This window comes from Erinaceus europaeus, chromosome 19 (genome assembly GCF_950295315.1).
Source record: "Erinaceus europaeus chromosome 19, mEriEur2.1, whole genome shotgun sequence".
Taxonomy (NCBI): Eukaryota; Metazoa; Chordata; class Mammalia; order Eulipotyphla; family Erinaceidae; genus Erinaceus; species Erinaceus europaeus.
In genome coordinates this window covers 48,908,200-48,928,553 of record NC_080180.1, presented here as the reverse complement: position 1 = coordinate 48,928,553, position 20,354 = coordinate 48,908,200, and the positions used below count along the sequence as shown (strand labels likewise).

Here is a 20,354-nt window from a genome sequence, read left to right as displayed (position 1 = left end):
CTAAAAGGAAGTCGCAAGAGTCACGCACATCTTAATTGTTTATTTCCTCAGCAGTATCTAGAGCAGAACTCTGTAGAACATGCACTCAAAAAATGCTTGTGGAATCAACACAAGCTAAATTAATATTTCAAATCTTTTAATCCCTAAGTATTAGCCACAGCCATTTGTTTTTAAAGGATTCAAAGTGAAAAAATAAGTGCTGATCCCCTCAAAATATGTCGTGTTAGAGTAAGGAGATGCTTTTCAAAAAGGATCTTTCAATAAAATTGACAAAATATTCTATTTTCAGACAGCTATGTTCTATACATGCCTAATATTTGTATCTTACTTTCTAGGCTCTCAAACTGTTCATTTTAGAAACAGAAACGCAGGTGGGGAAGGAGGGAAGTTTATTGTAAAATAAGCAGCAATGGTTTAAGCATGTACATTTCCGCTTTATATTCCTAGCCACAGCACAAAATGACTGGGTATTCTGGTCAATATCAACCTAAAGAAACAAACAAACAGAAATACCAAGAAGATAATGTCACATCAAAATCTTTTTCTCTTGATAATTTCTGGCTTCCAGCTGACTGGATGAGATTCTTCTGTCTGAAAACAGAAAAGTAGTAAGTCAAAACAAAATACTCTTGACTTTTGCTTCATATTTGGTTTCTATAAAAAATATTTATCCTAAATGACATTGTTTGGCATTATATAATTAGCAGTTCTTTAACAATTTTGGGAATGCATGACTAACTTGACATTATTTGTATCTAATACAGAATGGTTGGGGTTATTACAAATCTGCTCTGTAGTTTTTATTTCAAACTAGACTGTTACTTTTATAGTCAATAAACATTAAAGTTTATGATTATAGCATTGCATAACAACCTATATTTTGTTTATCTTTATGCAAGATTTCCCCCCAATAACCCAAATAAAGATGGCCGGGATAAGATCAAAACAATGAATGGATCCCTGGCATTAATGAAACCAAAAGAGAAATCTATGAGCAGGTTAGTATTTAAAATGACAAATGCTTTAATACTAAAAAGATGATTTTTCTTTCTTGATAATTTTTTGTAATTTTAAAATCAGGAAACACTTGCCAAATTGTCCTCGCTGATTTATTTTACTTTAAAATGTATATGAAATAGAGAACTTACTGCTGTCTCATCCTCTCTGTAGACTTTGATGGTTTTATCAGCTTCAGCTGTTAGTAATCGACTTTCAGACTGATCAAAAGCACAAGCAAATATTCCTGATTCACTGTCCAAAGACCCAGGCTGCACAGCTGCATGAACTCTCTGGAAATTGTAACCAGTCCTCCAGTCCCAAAGATGCATAGTGCCATTGTCAGCTTAAAAGGAAAGATATGGTCAACCTCGTATGCCTTCAACAATTGAATCTGACATTTATCAAACACCAGCCATTACCCAAACATAAGGGCAATAAGTACACTCAGAGACACAGGAACAAAAATGTCTTTTAACTGTAGTTTGTCCACTTTCATTGAAGCTTAATTCAGAAACTATTATAGATCTTTCAAAGCACCACAAAATGATACCCAATTCCATAATATCAAACTTAGGAGATTTCCAGCATACATCTCTAACTTAGATTCACTATGTGGGAACTCAAAGGGGCTAAATTATGAAAAGCATGTATTGTGATTATACATGAATACTCAAATACACATTAAACATGTAAGTTCTGCTATAACACTGGGTGAGTGTAGTGCTTGGAAATCTTACGAATACTCACTAAAACAAACAAAAGAGACTGAAACACATTTATCTTTAAAAAAAAAAATGACTTTTTACCTCCAGATACTAGTACTCCATCAGAATTTACTGTCAGTGTATTAATAATAGCATTATGGCCAGAAAGATTTTGAATGAAGCTTCCATCAGGGAATTTCCACTGTTTTATGTTATCTGGAGAACCAGATGCAAACGTGTAACTGAAATAAGATTAAAAAGAATTAGTGACAAAATGAAATGTTTTGTTTTTTTAAAATGGTGAATCTAAAAAATGTTCTGAACTATGCATTATGTTCTTTTAGCAAAAACAGTTGTCATATCAAAATACTTGTTCTAAGTTAAATAATAATATTTTTCAGATTATTTTAAGTCCTAAAGCAGTATTTTATTTTCTCATGACCCTAATAAGTTACACTAAGATAGGATAATGCATGCAAACATCTAAATTCAGTAATGAAAGAGGCATTGTTTGGAGAAAACAAGGGAGGCAGGAGAAGAACCAGAAAAAAAGGAAAGAAACTGAGGGTAAGAAAAAAATGGGAGGAAGAAGGAATAAAGCACAAGAGCTGCACACACAGAAAGTGTAAGGCTAATATGTTTAGTAAACAGTAAGTTATATCATTCTTTCTTTGCATACCTGTTTGAAAAGAGATTCATGGATGTTGTTTTTTCTATGATTTTTCTGTTTTTCTATTAAGTTCCTCAAAAGTGAATAATTGTGTATTTAAGCATCCAGTAACATTTACACCCAACATCTAGCCACTGTTCTACTGTTGGTCAAGTAGCTTTTAATCATAATTTACATGACCTCTTCTGATACTACAGAGAAGGTAAAGGAAACACATGCTCTTAAGTGACACAGTCCAGAAAGTGGCTCAATGAATAGTAAGTAACCTTTGACACTCATTTCTATTATGCCCTATGATTAACAGTACCAAGTGATACTGTTAGGACTTCTTTGACTGAAGAAAGGAAAGAAGCTGATAAGGAAAATGCACTTACTGTCTTGGATGCAAAACCACAGCTCTTACAGATTTCTTATGATTTGTTAATGTCACTCTTGTTTTTCCAGCCACCAAATCCCATAATCGTATTGTAGTGTCATGGCTTCCTATAATGAAAATATATACACATCCCCAAAACACAGAAAAGGAAAAATTTAATATTTTTACCATGTTAAAGACTGGAAGATCATAAAAGTGAAAAGCAATAAAATATCAATTATATTCTTCCACAGGTGCATGTACACTATCACCTATTCAGTAATTCCATTACAATTCCAAAACTGGAGTGTGATCATTCTAATTCTTGAAAACATGTAACACACACTTCGTATTGTCAACTCTAGAACACATGCAAACACCAATTAAAACAGAGACATAATGTTAGCTCCTAGAGGAGGAAAAGCAAAAAGCTCTTTTACTTATAAAACACACAAGGTGAAAAACCATTTTCTTATCTTAAAGATCTACTTTATAATTATGAACTTTATCTTTTTTTTATTTTATATTTATTTATTCCCTTTTGTTGCCCTTGTTGTTTTATTGTTGTAGTTATTGATCGTCGTTGGATAGGACAGAGAGAAATGGAGAGAGGAGGGGAAGACAGAGAGGGGGAGAGAAAGATAGACACCTGCAGAGCTGCTTCACCGCCTGTGAAGTGACTCCCCTTCAGGTAGGGAGCCGGGGCTCGAACCGGGATCCTTATGCCGGTCCTTGTGCTTTGTGCCACCTGCACTTAACCGCTGAGCTACAGCCCGACTCCCTATGAACTTTATCTTAAGCAAAGTGAGATTCAATTGGAATAAACGTTATTGTTCTCAGTGGTTTCTTGTCTTCTAAAGTCAATTTTTTAGAATAGTAATTTTGATGCCATGAAATGACACTTAATTAAATCTAATACTATTGCTTCAGATGGTATAAGACACTGTGTCTGATATATTCTATATGTGAGAGGTTGAGCAAAAAACAAGCAAAACCAACAGAATATGCCAGAGAAGGTGCTCATGGTACTGCATATATAGCTTCTATGAATGGCAGTCTGGTTTCCCATCCCCAGCACCATATCGGAGCAAAATGGACAAAAACAGTGAAACTCTATGAACACAAGGGTAGTGCTTTGGTGTCTGTGTTTCGCTCTCTCTCTCTCTCTCTCTTTTTTTCTCTCTCTCTCTCATAAAATAATCAGTGTAGGAATGTGAGGCAATCCTGGGTTCAATCCCAACACCATGTGGAGACAGAAATTTCAGTAGTTCCAGAGGGCATACAGTGACTATAGCATCGGATATGCAAGTATGAGGTTGATTCCTGATTACTCATATGCCAGTGATGCTCTGGTGTTCTTTCTCTCTCTCCCACACATCTTTTAAAATGTTAGAATTAAGGAACACACACACACAGAAATGTTCCCGCAATGAGTTTTAAATGCACACAGGAAATGTATACAGAATATGAAGCAAGAGTTATAGTCAATTTGCCAAGTGTACCATAATCTTAATACACTCTAATATGAATAGACAGCTAATGTGAAAAGCATTGTCATACCAGTAATAATTTGTGGTTCTGCAGCTTGACACCTCACTGTAGCAACTGCATTGGTATGGCCAGATAATGTGTGCACGCTGGCTTTAGTTCTCACATCCCATATCTAGAAAAACACAACATACATACTATCTTAAGCAGATAATTGGGTTGATCTGAAGTTGGGGATTTATTAGTTAAATGTGCCTGAATGTAATAAAGTATGTACATGAAAGATATTGACTGCTACATGATCAGTTGATCAGCTGGCTGGGGAATCTAGGAAAAAACTAAGAAGTCCATATGACTAAAGGTGTTAAGAGTAGTCTAGCTGGACAAGATTACTGGGTGAAATATGGGTGTTAGCTATTAAGCTGTGAAACATGGCAGTGAACTCCTACTCAAAAACATAGTGCAAGTATAGAACTGAAGCTGCAGGCAGAATAACACAGAAGCCAAAGAAACTGGGGTACTATGGTTACTGGTGGGTGTATTTCAATTTTCTACCCATATGTATGACTCCACCACCAAATATGCACAGTGCCAGATGCAACAGATATACAAACACAAGCTCTGTTCCATTTACCCGTGCAGTTGAATCTCGACTACAGGTTACCAGAACATCGATGGTAGGGTGCAAATCCAAGCCATATACTGCACTGAGGTGTCCATGATAGTGCCTTATGACCTAGCAATAAAGCAAGAGACTTAAACCGTCAAACCTTAGAAAGAGAAACAATGGCTCACGCTTTAAATCCTCAACTCCGAGCTTACCTTATTATACTCAAGATCCCAGCATTTGACCTGCTTGTCTTCTCCACAGGAGAACAGGTACGGGCTCCTCGCACTCACTATCACACCACGCACAGTGCTGATGTGGCCTGTTAGTGACAACTTCAATTTGCCACTAGCCAAGTCCCAGATCTGCAATCAGAAAATATTTCATTTTTTCTTGTTGGCAACCCAAAGTGAATTTCAAAGCCTTTATGTAAAACGGTCTTCAAGAAAAGCAAAGATATAAACCCATAAACATTTGCAAAATGACACCCCCCACCCCAAATAAGCATGGACAAAGAGTTAAAAAGCATGCTCAAACTGAGCATATTTGCAGCTGATGACAAAAGGTTAATACCCTAAACATATAAAGGAAAGCACGGATAAGGAGAGTTAGGAATAGCTCAATATTAGATTATCCAAGGATGGCAATGACAACAAACAAACAAGCAGACAAACCCTAGAATAGCAAACAGAGGTACCAAAAAGTTCACTCATATGGGGTTGGAGAGACAACACCAGTGGTTCCCGCACTAGACTTTAATATCTGAAGCTCTGAGGTCTCAGGTTCAACCACTGGCACCACAACAGACAGAGCCAAGTATTTCTGTCATATATATATATATTTTTATATATATATATATTTCAACTATACTAGAAATTTTGTTTCTACATTTAAAAGATGAGAACCACAGTTCTGTGTATTTTATTAGAAGGCATTTTGTTGTTGTTGTTGCCAATGGGGTTATTGCTGGGGCTCTGTACCAGCTCACAAACCCACTGCAACCAGTGGCCATTTTTCTACTTTTCCTTCTTTTTTTAATTTGATAGGACAGCAAGAAATTCAGAGAGGAGGGAGAAAGAAGAGAGAAAGGCAGGAAGAGGGAGAGACAGACACCGCTGCTTCACTGTGAAGCTCCTCACCTCCACAGCTGGGAACTGGGGAACCTAAACAGGTCCCTGGGAATGGTAACGTGTGCACTTCAGCGGGCCGCACCACTACCTGGCCTCAAGTAGGTATTTTAAAATACAGTGTTCTGAAAAGATTCCTCTTACATATTAAGTATCAATTCAGCCTGTTATGGAAAATAAACTGTACTTTGGGTGCTAATTAAAAAAACATTTAGCCCCAAAATTCCATTTTTGAGAATCTACTGTAACAAAACAGTCTAATAGGAAGGCCTTAAGCATAAAGATTAACTACAATACACTTATGATAATGAAATTCAAGAAGCTAAAATCTTTCCTATGTACAAGGAAGATAGATGACACAAAATCTAAATAATGTATTATTTAAAACCATTTAAAAGGAAGTTCACAGGCAGGGGTAGATAGCATAATGGTTATGCAAAGAAACTCTCATGCCTGAGGCTTTGAAGTCCCAGGTTCAATCCCCTGTACCACCACCATAAGCCAGAGCTAAGCAGTGCTCTGGTTAAAAAAAAAATTCACTATTTCAGAGAAATATGCCTTTGATATAAAATTAAGTAGTAAAAACAGGCAGGGCACAAATCATAGATCAAGCCTCATTTTTAAAAGATGAGTATTTATATACATAAGACAAATTCAGAATAAAATGCATTTATAAATATACTCAGAAATAAATACTAAAGAATAAAAAAAAAGCTTATCTTTTTTTTTAAAGTTTTTTTTTAAATATTTATTTTATTTATTTATTCCCTTTTGTTGCCCTTGTTATTTTATTGTTGTAGTTATTATTGTTGCTGTCGTTGTTGGATAGGACAGAGAGAAATGGAGAGAGATGGGGAAGACAGAGAGGAGGAGAGAAAGATAGACACCTGCAGACCTGCTTCACCGCCTGTGAAGCGACTCCCCTGCAGGTGGGGAGCCGGGGTTCGAACCGGGATCCTTATGCCGGTCCTTGTGCTTTGCGCCACCTGTGCTTAACCTGCTGCGCTACAGCCCGACTCCCAAAGCTTATCTTATAGTGGTGGGATTATATAGTAACAAATGTTCTTTTAAAAGTCTCTAATTCCAGGGAGAGCAGAAGCAACTGGTCTTGTCAATATATAAGATAGTTATTTGTAAATAGCATTAAATGACATAAATCATGGCAAGGACTAATCATAGCAAATCCTAACCATGGGATTTTCAAAGTAAACAAAGATCTCAAATACCTTAGTTAAAATAATAATCATCTATTGCCTTCTTAAACTCTAAGATAGCAAGGAACCTTCCTCATTCTCTGTAAAACCTATTATGTCTCCCAGTTCTGTATCCTCTGGGGCTTTGCTCGTTCCTCCTTCATATTTCTCTTGATCGGTACCATTTGATGCTGCATTTGATGATCTCAACCAAATCAATGCAACCAGTGCCACCTCGACATGTTTCACTTTGGACTGTGTCCAGAGACGCTAGGCCTGGGATGTCAACCCTCCAGCTCCAATACTCTGCCAACCTGACCTCTCTGGGCAGACAACCTCACCAACGTGCCCTGGAACCCCACCTCCCCAGAGCCCTACCGTAGAAACAGGCTGGGGGTATGAATCAACCTGCCAACACCCATGTCCAGCAGAGAAGCAATTACAGAATTGCTTCTGCACCCCATAAAAATCTTTGGTCCATACTCTCAGAAGGATAAACAATAAGAAAGCTTCCAATGGAGAGGACAGGATGTGAAACTCTGGTGGTGGGAATTACACCCCTCTTAGCCCACAATTTTGTCAATCATTATTAAATTACTAGTTAAAAAAAGTCTCTATATCATACATTTTATAGATGAGCATGTTTTTCAAGCTTAAATAACACTTCTAATAGCTGACTATTTGGAATTTTAACTGGCAGACAATAAACTTGACATCACACTCAGCTCCAAGAAAACAGAGAAACTACAACAGCAATTCCTACCAGAAGAATTAACTTAAAATATTAATAGATGAAATTAGTGTGGCAAACACAAAATCAAGCTGTTAATGTTTTTTCCCTGATTACCTTTATAGTTCTGTCAGCAGATCCAGTAACAAACCACTGATTTCCAGGCTCCACGGCTATACATCGAACCCAACCCAGATGCCCACTGATCACCTACAGAAAAAACAATGGGAGAACAGGCTGATTTCATCACACATAAATTAGTTCATTCAATTCTAACCACAACCAGGGCTCGAACTGCCTTTCCCTCATCTTTCATCCAATTCACTTCATACAATTATTTGTCAATTCCATAGTACGTATTAAATTATCTTAAACTGGTGACAGATGAATATATAGAATTGTAGTATATCTATATAATGGACTACTACTCAGCAATAAAAAGGAATGTAATTATTATCAGTAATGACTTGGATGAATCTCAGACATTAAGTTGAGTGAAGAAAGTCAATCTCAAAAGGACTTGCTATATGATTCCCTTTACATGAACAGCTGTCATGGGGGCAAGAAAATATAACTATAAAATAATAGCAAGGCAAGGTCTGGGAAATGGTATAGTGGCTTAGAGTATAAACCTGGGGTCTGGAGCTCAAATCCCCAGCATCACATGCAGCAGAATGATGCTCTGGTTCTCTATCATTAATCATTAATCATAAATAAATAAGCTGTAAGCAAAAATTGTGGTAGTTCAAGCCCCCAGGTCCCCACCTGCAGGGAAGTCGCTTCAGACAGTGAAGCAGGACTGCAGGTGTCTATCTTTCTCTCCCCCTCTGTCTGTCCCTCCTCTCTCCATTTCCCTCTATCCTATCCAGCAACAACAACAATAATAACAATAAAAAAACAAGGGCAACAAAAAAGGAATGAATATTTTAAAAAAGAGAGAAAATTGTGGGAATCTCTTAAAAATGATGTATACTCCCTACTTACCTAATTCTACAGACTTATTAGAATTTATTACACCTAGACACCAAAATAGGCACATTTCACTGCAAAACACTTGGACATATAATACAGTAAGTATATATTAAATCACGGGTAGATTCTTTTCCAAAAATATTCATTTTAATTTCTATCTGATATACTTTGAATAATTTAGGTAGAACTGAAAATCACTGGTAGGGACAGGGAAATGTCATCATGTATTGTTTTTTCCCTTTGTCTTCATGTTAAATACCTCAAATACTTTACTAAATGTATTCCCACTGCTTCTCCAGTACTGACTGTAGCCTGTTAATATTCTATTCTGTGCTTCATATAAAATGCAAGTATTGCTTTTCTTTAAAGCACTCTCTCCTTTGTTTACTGATAGGGACTGAGTCAAGGGCTCACACATGGAAGGTATATTCTCCCATGTGGGCTACCTCCCCAGACACATGCCAGCCCCCCCCCCCCCAACTTAGTGTAGGAATTGTCTTAAGATAATTCCTACACTCTTATCCCCATCCCATCTGTGATGACTTTACCAGCTGTCATAGTCACTCCTTTTTGCCCTTATTTTGTTCGTTGGCTCTTCGGGGTTGGAAAGCAGAGGCCGTGTTTCACATAGCAGAATTTCCAGATTCACTCACCCTGTAGAGTTTCCATGGTGGGTGCCACTGGGGTTTTGGCATTGTAGGGGCTTTTTTAGCCATTAATGCAGAGTTCTTGGCATTGCCAGTCTCCATCACCTACACATGGAAACAGATTTCACTGTCATTGAAGACATCTACCTGAGGTTGTCAATTGAAAAGTAGAAATTCAAAGGAAAAAAAAACTGTATGCTTTTCCCCTTATACGAAGAGAAAAAAAAAAAAAAAAAGCTCAAAATGTGCATATAACTAGAAAATAAGCCAAGAGGCTTGGTAGTGACATATCCAGCAGAAAGAGTGCATAACGTATCATGTATGAGGACCCACGTTCAATCATCAGACCCCCACCAGCACAAAAATTTCAGGAGCAGTGCAGTAGGTGTCTCTCCTCTCTGCCTCTCATCTATTATTATTATTATTATTTTAAAAAGGAAATAAAATGGCCTCTGAGAGGAGTCGAGTCATGTGTAGACACTGAGTCCCAGCAATAACTGTGGTAGGGGAAAAAAAAGGTTTCAGTCATAAATGTATTATCTGTTTGTAAATTTAAAATATTAGAGGAACTGGGGAGGCAGAGCACTCAAGAGACACTTGGCTTGGTCTCTGGTACCACCAAAAGTCAGAAGCAGTACTCTGTCAGGAAAAAAGAAAATCTCAGACAGGCTGAGAATTAAGGTTAAGAAAGAAATATATGACTAGGGAAAGAGACAGGCAGACTGGGAGTATGGATCGACCTGCCAACACCCATGTTCAGCGGGGAAGCAATTACAGAAGCCAGACCTTCCACCTTCTGCGTCCCACAATGACCCTGGGTCCATACTCCCAGAGGGATAAAGAATAGGAAAGCTATCAGGGGAGGGGAGGGGATACGGAGTTCTGGTGGTGAGAACTGTGTGAAGCTGTACCCCTCTTATCCTATGGTTTTGTCAACTGTTTCCTTTTTATAAATAAAAAATGTTAAAAAAAGATATATATGTGTCTGTGTGTAAGTATATATATATATATATCCCTGTGCACTCAAACATGTGTGCCACCACCTGGTGCCAATTAAATACTATTTTTAACATAGTTTGATAAATGTACCATCAGCACCTACCCAAATATCCATAAATTATTTAGGTTCACAATGTTCCTGATCCCAAGAAGATTCTATTACATCCTCCCAGAGAGGCATAAGGCCTGGAAATATATGAGTTAAGATTACAAGACTATTGCATTAAAGTAAGACTTGGGGGTGAGGGGGAAAGTCAGGTCCAAAAAGAATGACAGAGGACCTAGTGGGGGTTGTATTGTTATGTGGAAAACTGAGAAATGTTATGTATCTACAAACTATTGTATTTACTGTTGAATGTAACACATTAATCCCCCAATAAAGAACTTAAAAAAAAAGATTACAAGAAGAAATATAGAGGAGTCGAGCCATAGCTAGCGCAGTGGGTTAAGTGCAGGTGGCACAAAGCACAATGAACAGCAGAAGGATCCCAGTATGAGCCCCGGGCTCCCCACCTGCAGGGGAGTCACTTCACAGGCGGTGAAGCAGGTCTGCAGGTGTCTATCTTTCTCTCTCCCTCTCAGTCTTCCCCTCCTCTCTCCACTTCTCTCTGTCCTATCCAACAACAACGATACCAGTAACAACAATAACTACAACAATAAAACAAGGGCAACAAAAGGGAATAAATATTTAAAAAGCTTAAAATAAGAAATTTAGTAGAACTACATATCCAATTCACTTCACAAAGGAAAATCAACTGAGGAATTACAGCCTGCACTTAGTCCAAGTGATAGCTTAATAAAAGAAGAGACCTCTTTCAGTTACTCTATAACTGCTTTCAGTGAAATGAATAGCAGCTGCCGTTTACTTATAAAACACGACTTGTGTAGCTTGTGAATGTCACAATACTAAGAGTTCAGCTCTAAGTTTATAAACTTACAAAGTTTTTCATACCACATACATAATACAAATTTCAAAAGAGCACCCTTTCAAACAACATTCCATTACAGTCAAGATAACTATGCAGAATATGAAAGTACATAGAAAATTCATGGAATTTTAAATTCTAAAAAACGTCAATTCAGTGACAGCTCAAATTGAGAGCTATTATTGAAACACCATTTTCCTTTTTCTTTATAGAGCTGAGAGAAATTGAGAGGAAAAGAGAGATAGCAAAGGAGAGAGGGAGAGAGAGACACCTATAACACTGCTTTTCCTGAAGTTTTTCCCCTGCAGGTGGGGACTGACTTCACCCAGGATCTTTGTGCATGGTAACCTGTGCACTCAGCCCATGTCCTGCTCCTTGCCCCCCAAAGTTCAGTTATCAACACAGAACTCAAGACTACTATTTAGCAGTTCCAAGGAAAATGTTCCATCTATTTAATAATTGAGGCAAGATTTTTGAGGACAAAAGAAACCAATATAACATGTAGCTAAAAACAGAAACCTGGGAGTCGGGCGGTGGCGCAGTGGGTTAAGCGCACGTGGCGCAAAGCGCAGGGACCGGCGTAAGGATCCCGGTTCGAGCCCCCCGGCTCCCCACCTGCAGGGGAGTCGCTTCACGCGCAGTGGAGCAGGTCTGCAGGTGTCTATCTTTCTCTCCCCTCTCTCTCTGTCTTCCCCTCCTCTCTCTATTTCTCTCTGTCCTATCCAACAGCAAATCAACGTCAACAATGGCAATAATAACCGCAACGAGGCTGCAACAACTGGGGCAACAAAAAGGGGGAAAAATGGCCTCCAGGAGCGGTGGATTCATGGTGCAGGCACCGAGCCCAGCAATAACCCTGGAAGGAAAAAAAAAAAAAACAGAAACCTACAATGTCATCTGTGATTGGAGGGCGAAACTTACAGAAGTTATTCCGGCAGGCTGCGAGCGGTCAGAAACCCCGGCGAGTGCACTTCGATTCGTATCAACCCTGTAGTAAGAGAAACACCACAATCTAAGTAAGTAATGCTGCTACTCAGGTGTCCTGCAGAACCACCTCTTCGCATTTAAACATTTTCTCTGGGAGACGCTGAGAGCTGGGGGAGGAGAGACACCGCAGCACTGCTCCACCACTCACGAAGCTCTCCCCCTCAGGCACTTCTAAGTGGTGGTCCCAGGCTCTAGCTTGGGTAAGCCCAGGTTCTTGTGTTCTATTCAGTAAAGCATGATGCAACCTATCCACTACCCCTCCCCATTTACAAGCAACCACAAAGGAAAACTATCACACAGCCTGAAATTATAAACAACTATTTTTCCTCTTTTTTTGCCTCTAGGGTTATCACTGGGGCTGGGTGCCTGCAATATGAATCCACTGCTCCTGGAGGCCATTTTCTCCATTTTATTGTTGCATAGGACAGAGAGAAATTGAGAGAGGAGAAGACAGAGAAAGGGAGAGAAAGATAGACACCTGCAGATCTGCTTCACTACTCATGAAGTGACCCCCCCCCACCCCCACAGGTGGGGAGCTGGGGGCTCAAGCTGGGATCCTTGTGGGGGTAGCAGTGCTTCGCACTGTGTCCTTACCCCGGTGCACTACTGCCAGGCCTCCAAGAAACAACTTTTGAAATGGAACACAATGTCAACAGTGCACTACATTTTTAAGACTTTAATATATTTTATTAACAAGTAGCATACTTCTTACCTGGCCTGAGAAGAAGGTAATGCCACAGCCAAGGAATGTGCAGCGGACTCACTTGGCATTCTCTGGATCTTAGTGTCTGCTGTCAAAGCAACTCCTGGTGAAATAGAAAAACCAATACTGCTTAGCAGATCTCTTACTTTCACTTCTGTGCAGTTAGGGGTGTGGCTCAGGGACAGACTGCCAAACACACCTTGCTATTCTGAGGCCCCAGGTCTGAAATTAGTAAAAATACTGGAGGGAAATATGCCAGATAGGTAAAGGTGATTGTCCATAGTTGGCAATGGTAATTTTATCTAACTGCTTATATAAAAGAGAGAATAAGAGAGAAACACCAGAGTAGTGCTCTGTTTTGGCATATGGTGGTGCCATGGACTGAACTTGGCATTTCTGTCTGGGGCTTCAGGCATGTAAGTGTGGTGTTTAACTGCTGAGCTATTTCTTCAGGCCCTTATGGAAATCTTTTAGTTTATTGTTCTTAGCTTTTTTTTTTTTTTTTTTACAATAAATTTAATTCAACAGACTTTCTGCAGGAAGCTTGGCACTAAAATAAAGAGAAATGTTCATTTCTTCCCCTAAAATTTCCAAATTTCTATTATTTTAGAATATTACCTCTAGATATAAAAGGTAAGTAGTTCCCCAAATATTAACTGGGTATATGAGAAGATGCATATAATAGTAAAAAGCACAGACTGACCTGTACTTATACATTGAATCTCATCTATTAGAATTACTAGAATCTACATATATTAAGTATTTTGCTCTCCATCCTGCAATACTGACTACTGTTTATGTGGCAGTTCCTACACACACACAACACACAACACACATACCCCAAAATAAGTTAGCTACAATACCAATTTCTAAGCTAGTGTTTCTACAACTATTAGAAACTTAGTGATGTTTAGATATCTGTGTGAACCTCAAGATATGCTTGCCTTAGCCTGAAGTAATCTTTGTCTTTGAATTTCTAGTACAGGAGCCTGAGAAAACATAGGTGCATAAAAATGTTTCTGTGGGGGTCAGGTGGTAGCGCCGAGGATTAAACGCACATGGCCCAAAGTGTAAAGACTGGCGTAAGGATCCCGGTTTGAGCCCCTGGCTCCCCACCTGCAGGGGGTCGCTTCGCAAGTGGTGAAGTAGGTCTGCAGGTGTCTATCTTTCTCTCCTCCTCTCTCAATTTCTCTCTGTCCTATCCAACAACAATGACAACAATAACAACAACAACAACAAGGGCAACAAAAGGAAAAAAGTAGCCTCTAGGAGCAGTGGATTCGTGGTGTAGGCAGTGAGCCCCAGCAATAACCCTGGAGGCAAAAAAAAAAGTTTCTGAATGAATGTGATGGTAATCATTAGTTAGTTACCATCTAAAAGTCTATGCCTGAATGTCTTAAGTCTATTTAATATTTTTTAATATTTATTTATTTTCCATTTTGTTGCCCTTATTGTTTAACATTGTTGTGGTTATTGATGTCATTGTTGTTGGATAGGACAGAGAGAAATGGAGAAAGGAGAAGACGGGGAGAAAAAGAGAGACACCTGCAGACCTGCTTTACCACTTGTGAAGCAACTCACCAACAGGTGGGGAGCCGGGGGCTCGAACCAGGATCCCTACGGTGGTCCTTGCACTTTGTGCCATGTGCGTTCAACCCGCTGCACCACCACCCGACTCCCCATTTCATATTTTATAGGCAGTGGGGATCATATTGACTAACTCAAGGGGGTACATGTGACAACGGACATTTTTAATATGCAACAGCTTTCTTACCAGGTCCTGGTGGATATGGATGTGTACCTGTCACCAAATACTCAACTTCTTGTCCTAGGAGTGGAAAAATAAAATAAAATAACTCCAGTGACAAATATCTTAAATACAGGTATCACCTCTTTCAATAAAGTAAGTAACACACAACACAAGTTGGATTTTCCAAAATTTCCCAACTCATAAATCCACATCTCATAAATAAACAAAATGATCATGAACAGTTTTGACGCCTAAAGACCACCTATACTATTTGCTGAAAGGATGTCAAGAAAACTTGTACATTTGCAGCAAAGCAAATCTGTATTCCTATCAAGGAATAATGCACTGTTTTGTTTTGTTTTTTTCCTCCCAAGTAACTGTTGCCCTGTGGAATCTTGTCTTTATTCACTACAGTACCTGAACTTAAATCACAAATTTCTGGAATAGGGAGGCAGCATAATAGTATTGCAAAAAGGCTTTTTTATCTGAGGCAACAAAGCAGAACACTGCTCTGAGAAAATAGTAACAAATAATACCAATCACATCTTTCTAAATTACAGGCAAAATGGTCTCCCTAGAAGATAGGGAAACCCCCCAACACACACACACACACACACACACACACACACACACACACACACACACAGAGTTCCTACTACAATTGTCTCCATATCCTGACATTACAAGTAACAATTTTTAGTTCCTCTAAGAAAAATTCACCAATACCCTCTCGTACTACTGCAACGAAGAAGTTAAGACTCACATTATAGTAATGGCACATAAATTAAACAGGGCATAGCTCTAAGTAGTTCTTGGAAGGGTGCTGATTAAAACATTAAATTTGTTTACTTTTGAAATTCACAAATAAGTTCTAAATGAGTGCCAATATTTCCACATCAAACTCACCTTGATTGGCAGGATACTGTTTATTACCATACGAGTCTGATACATTCTGAGGGCCCTTCTCTTTAAAATTTTCTTTTGAAGTAGGCATATGCAGCACGGGACCATACTCATTACGCAGCTTGATTGCCATTTTTCGGTTGTGACTATTTAAAAATTAAAAGCATAAAGACTGTATTTTCGATTACTTTAAATATAGGTACCAACATAAATATAGTTAAGGGACCAGAGGGGAAAAAAAAAAAGTACTTAAGTAGCTTGAGCCTGTCTAATCATGTGGGAAGAGTTTCTATTAAAAATTTAAAGAGCATGGTCAAAAGTCCAAATTCTTCAAGTACATTTCCACACTTTGGCTCACAATCCACCACGTCAAGTCCAAGTATAATTTCAGTTTGTTAACTAGTGAGTATATAATGTTTCATTATGAATTCTCAAGGGTCTGATTAAAAGATATATAGAAATTAATATACCCTTTAAATATTTCTAAGTCAACATATTTTCTTTTAATAGTTTAAATGTCAGAGTACAATAAGTTTCTTTTTTAAAAAAATTTATTTTTTGGACAGAAATAGCCAAAAATTGAGAGGGAAGGCAGACTGAGAGGGAGAGAGACGGAGCGACACCTGCAGCACTGCTTTACCACTTGCAAAGCTTTCCCACTGTAGGGGGGGGGGAAGATTGGGGGCTCAAAAGATTGGGGTCCTTGCGCATTGTAACATGAGTGATTAACAGGTCCACCAACACCCAGCCCCCAGTAAGTTTCCATAACACTCTTTTTAAATTTTTTATGTTTATTTTCCCTTTTGTTGCCCTTTTTATTTTTAAATAGTTGTTGTAGTTATTATTGATGTCGTAGTTGTTAGACAGGACAGAGAGAAATGGAGAGGAGGGGAAGACAGAGAGGGGGAGAGAAAGAGAGACACCTGTAGACCTGCTTCACCGCCTGTGAAGTAACACCCCTACAGGTGGAGAGACGGGGGCTCGAACCAGGATCCTTACACCGGTCCTTGTACTTTGTGCCATGAGCGCTTAACCCACTGCGCTACCACCCGACTCCCATCTACAACACTTTTATTGTGTCTAAAAAAGACTAGCTAAGATGACTGAAAGAAATGTACTTAGATACTTCTGACAGTCTATTTTATGAATGAAAAGTAAATGTTCATTTGAAGAAGCAAGTAGATTTTAAAAGAAAGATAAAGGACAAAGAAGGAACACTGTATATAATGCAATCCCATGTTAGAACTGGAGATGTCCAACCAAAAGTATGCCACCACTCAAAATTCTTCAGCATAATAACTCGTTAGTGTGGGAGTAGAGGTACTGGCCAGGTACAATTTCAGCTCAGCAAGGCTCTGAGAGCAGCAGGAAGCTGAAAGCACATACAAAGTGACGACTATAAAAATAACACCTAAAGGGGGTCTCTCCTAATTATTGGGTATTTGTAAAATACAACTTAGTAGTGGGTATTTTTTTTTACTGTAAAAAGCCCCAAAATGTCAAATCTGCTGAAGTTACACTAAAACATCACTCACTAATGAACGAATTGCCTATAAGTCCAAGTATTACTTATCTGTAAAGGCCTCTCCACCATCCACTCTTTCCCAAATACTAGAAGAGTAAATGTTTTAGCAGTTGAAAAGAATGATACCTACCTCTCTTCATCCAAAGGCACTGGTTTTCCATTATCAGCTACAAACATGTCATGGGTCCTTTTCAATGACCTGAACACAAGTGTATGCACAGAATGTTTCTGTACCTCCTAGAAAGCAAGACAGCAGTTATACGGCCAGCTAAAAATTTACACATAACTTAAAGGAAATCCAAATTAGCTCTACATTTAACATGTCTACATTGTCTAGATACATAAAAGGACTTTATACCATTCACCATTGATTTTATAGCACCCTAAAGACTTGGGGAGGGGGAATGAAGGAAGCTCTTCCTTTGGACAGAGCCCCAAGTAAATCAATTAAGAGGGGCCTGATAAAAGTCATTTATTCAAAAGGTATTCAATGAGAGCTCACTATGCATTAGAACAACAGAATAATGAAAAGACAAGTAGGAAGCGTTGGTTCAATAGGAAATAAAAATAAGCAATAACTCCACATGTTGCATACGTGCTATGAAGGAAGCAATGTAGGGACTGAACAGGGAAAGGAGAAACGTTTTCGGAGGGAATGTTTCAGTGGAGAGAATGCCTTGCACAGCAGGCAGGCGGGAAGCACATTCGCAGGTGGTCAAGCTGTAGTGGTTGTCGCATATGCCTGTCTGTCTAGAGCAGTGCTGACTGGGGTGCAAGATGAGGATGCAAAAGCAGGCAAGATCCAAACAAGGCTACGTTGTTTACCACTGTAACAATCGCTAATTGTGCTCTAGCGACATAGGACCGACCTATCATGGGCTTGAACTATATACTTAATTATTACGCTTTCATTGAGGGAGGGAACGGGAGAGTTTAACAACAACAATAACAAAATGGAAGCAAGACCAAACAGCAGTTAATGTCTAAGTCTACATGAAAAAGATGGTGGTCTGAATTAAGCTGGTGGCAGCGGGTTACCGTGAAAAGCAAAGAAGTACATCCCACATAAGTTGGACGCGGTTTGCTAACAGGATAACTTTCAGTTAGGAAGAGATGCCAACAATCGAAGAAGGGTTGGTTTCCCCGTGGAAGAACAGAAGTAATGCATTAAAAAAAAAAATTGCAAGAGAAAGTCGTCTGCGTTTTGGGACAGAGGACTACTGACACTACCCGGCAGGCGGCAGGTACCCGGGACTTAACTGGGGCAGAAACCGCGCCTCGCGCAGTGCCAGGCTCCCCAGAGTCAAACGCGAACTGGGGAAATAACCCCGGGCGTCCAGCGGGCACGTTCGGAACCCCTGGCTGTGCGCTCTCATTCGCTTTCCTTCCTTGAAAATCTTAGAAAGAAGCTAGGCGGCCTCGGCCACGCACGCAGCCTCCCCGAGCGGCTTCCACTCTTCCCGGAGCCCCGACACCCTCCCCGATCTCCCAGGCCTGCACCCAGTGATTCAAAAAGAAAAAACCCAGCACAGAAGCACAGACTCCCGGACACCCAAGGGTCACTTTACCTCGACCATGATGATGATGCCCGCCTATTCCGCTGCTCCGGCAGAGAAAACAGACCAGTCACGAAGGCAGAAACCGCCGCCACAATTGGGCAGCCTCTTCCGGAATCTGCACGAAGGCGCCGGAAGTGACGCGTTGTGCGCGCCTAGGCCTTCTGCGGTCAAGAGGCGGGACTTCCTTTGGGGGCCGCCTCCAGGGCGGAGTTTAGGGGTTGAAGTGCGGAGAGGTTTTCAGAGCTTCTTTTCTATCCTAGAAAATAACGTGTTTTGGTTTTTTGGTGGTTTCGAGAAAGCGAACTCTGATTAATGCTAAAGCTCTTTCACCATCTTGGGGATACCCTCCTCACTTTAAGTCGCCTGATTACTCTTCTTGGTTCAACTTGGCTGGAAACAGCAGTACCTTTTGAAGGCTATTCCATTATACTGCCCAGCAAGCTCTTGTTGAATGAATATTGCAGAATAGGTGTGTGAATTTGAGACATCTGTAAAAAAAAAAAAAAAAAAAAAAACTAGTTGCTGTTACAGAACATGACAAAAACAGAGAAAATGCACATTTATTTTCTATTGTGTAGCTAGGTTTTAAAAGTCTGTTAAAACGGAAAAATCTGGAGCATTGTCTACGCTTTCAACAAAGACCTTTCAAAACTGGAAAAAATAGAGAACGACAATTTAAATTTACAAACATTCTAATGCTGAAAGAGTGGTATCTGTGTTGTGTTCTACCCACATAAAATCAGAAGGTTTCAAGCGACCTTGCCCAATTATAAAAAAAAGACAACTAATTATTTATGATGTTGAACATTTTAGTGGCTCTACTCCTTCCTTTACTTGCCACTTCCATTGATCCTATCCCTAAAACATACTGCATATACTTTGAGAAGGGAATTAAAAAATGAATAGATGGTTTCATACACAAATCCATTAAGTTTTAATTCACTCAAAAACATTGAAGTCATGTTTCTTTTTCATATAATTTTTAATTTATTTTAATGAGAGTGAGAAATACAAAGAGGAAGACCAAAGCGCTGCTTAGCTCTGGTTTATGGTGGTGCTGGGGATTAAACCTTGATACTTCAGAGCCTCGGGCACAAGAGTCTTTTGCATAACCATTATGCTATCTCCTTAGTTCAGAGGTAATACTTCTTGAAAATATAATCATCTCTGAATTGGCTGAGTTTATTCTAAGAACTGATGGTACTCCTTGCAAAGGAAAGCATGATAAAAGATTATGTACTTGTAAAACTAAAGCATATGATAGCTTCCAGATAGTAATACATAAAGGTATGATTTTAAGTGGCAATAGAAATCATGAAAATGAAAGCAAGATTTAAATTAATCTGTGGGGGGCAGAGGTAGATAGCATAGTGGTTATGCAAAGAGCCTCTCATCTTGACGCTCCAAAGTCTCACGTTCAATCCCCCGCACCACCATAAGCCAGAGCTGAGCAGTGCCCTGGTGTTTCTCTCTGTATGACTGTCTCTGCATCTCTCTCAAAAATAAGATA

General features: G+C 39.3%; 1 protein-coding gene across 2 annotated transcripts; it reads right to left on the bottom strand.

Moving 5' to 3' along the window:
• Nucleotides 1-372: 372 nt before the first annotated feature.
• On the bottom strand, nt 373-19,000 carry PLRG1 (pleiotropic regulator 1). 2 transcript variants are annotated; one of them, XM_060178923.1, is made up of 16 exons: nt 18,854-18,967; nt 17,416-17,522; nt 17,061-17,132; nt 15,764-15,906; nt 14,882-14,935; nt 13,117-13,210; nt 12,339-12,405; nt 9,499-9,597; nt 7,991-8,083; nt 5,039-5,188; nt 4,851-4,952; nt 4,289-4,391; nt 2,748-2,856; nt 1,806-1,945; nt 1,149-1,342; nt 373-591 (listed from the first exon to the last, which is right to left on the bottom strand). In XM_060178923.1, the coding sequence occupies exons 4-16, from the start codon at nt 15,891-15,893 to the stop codon at nt 532-534; spliced, it is 1,395 nt and encodes a 464-aa protein (XP_060034906.1). In that variant the 5' UTR covers nt 15,894-15,906; nt 17,061-17,132; nt 17,416-17,522; nt 18,854-18,967; the 3' UTR covers nt 373-531. The 2 variants fall into 2 exon arrangements, with proteins under 2 accessions (XP_060034906.1, XP_016046469.2); XM_016190983.2 differs by lacking the exon at nt 17,061-17,132 and having other exon boundaries at nt 18,854-19,000.
• Between the last annotated feature and the right edge of the window lie 1,354 nt (nt 19,001-20,354).

Bases quoted from the DNA above. Each gene is read 5' to 3' on its own strand.
- PLRG1 (XM_016190983.2), bottom strand. The intron at 12,406-13,116 runs GTAAGAAGTATG...CTCTTACTACAG, and splicing joins TTACCTTCTTCTCAGGCCAG to GGTTGATACGAATCGAAGTG. The intron at 4,392-4,850 runs GTAAATGGAACA...GTGTTTTTCTAG, and splicing joins GTCGAGATTCAACTGCACGG to ATATGGGATGTGAGAACTAA.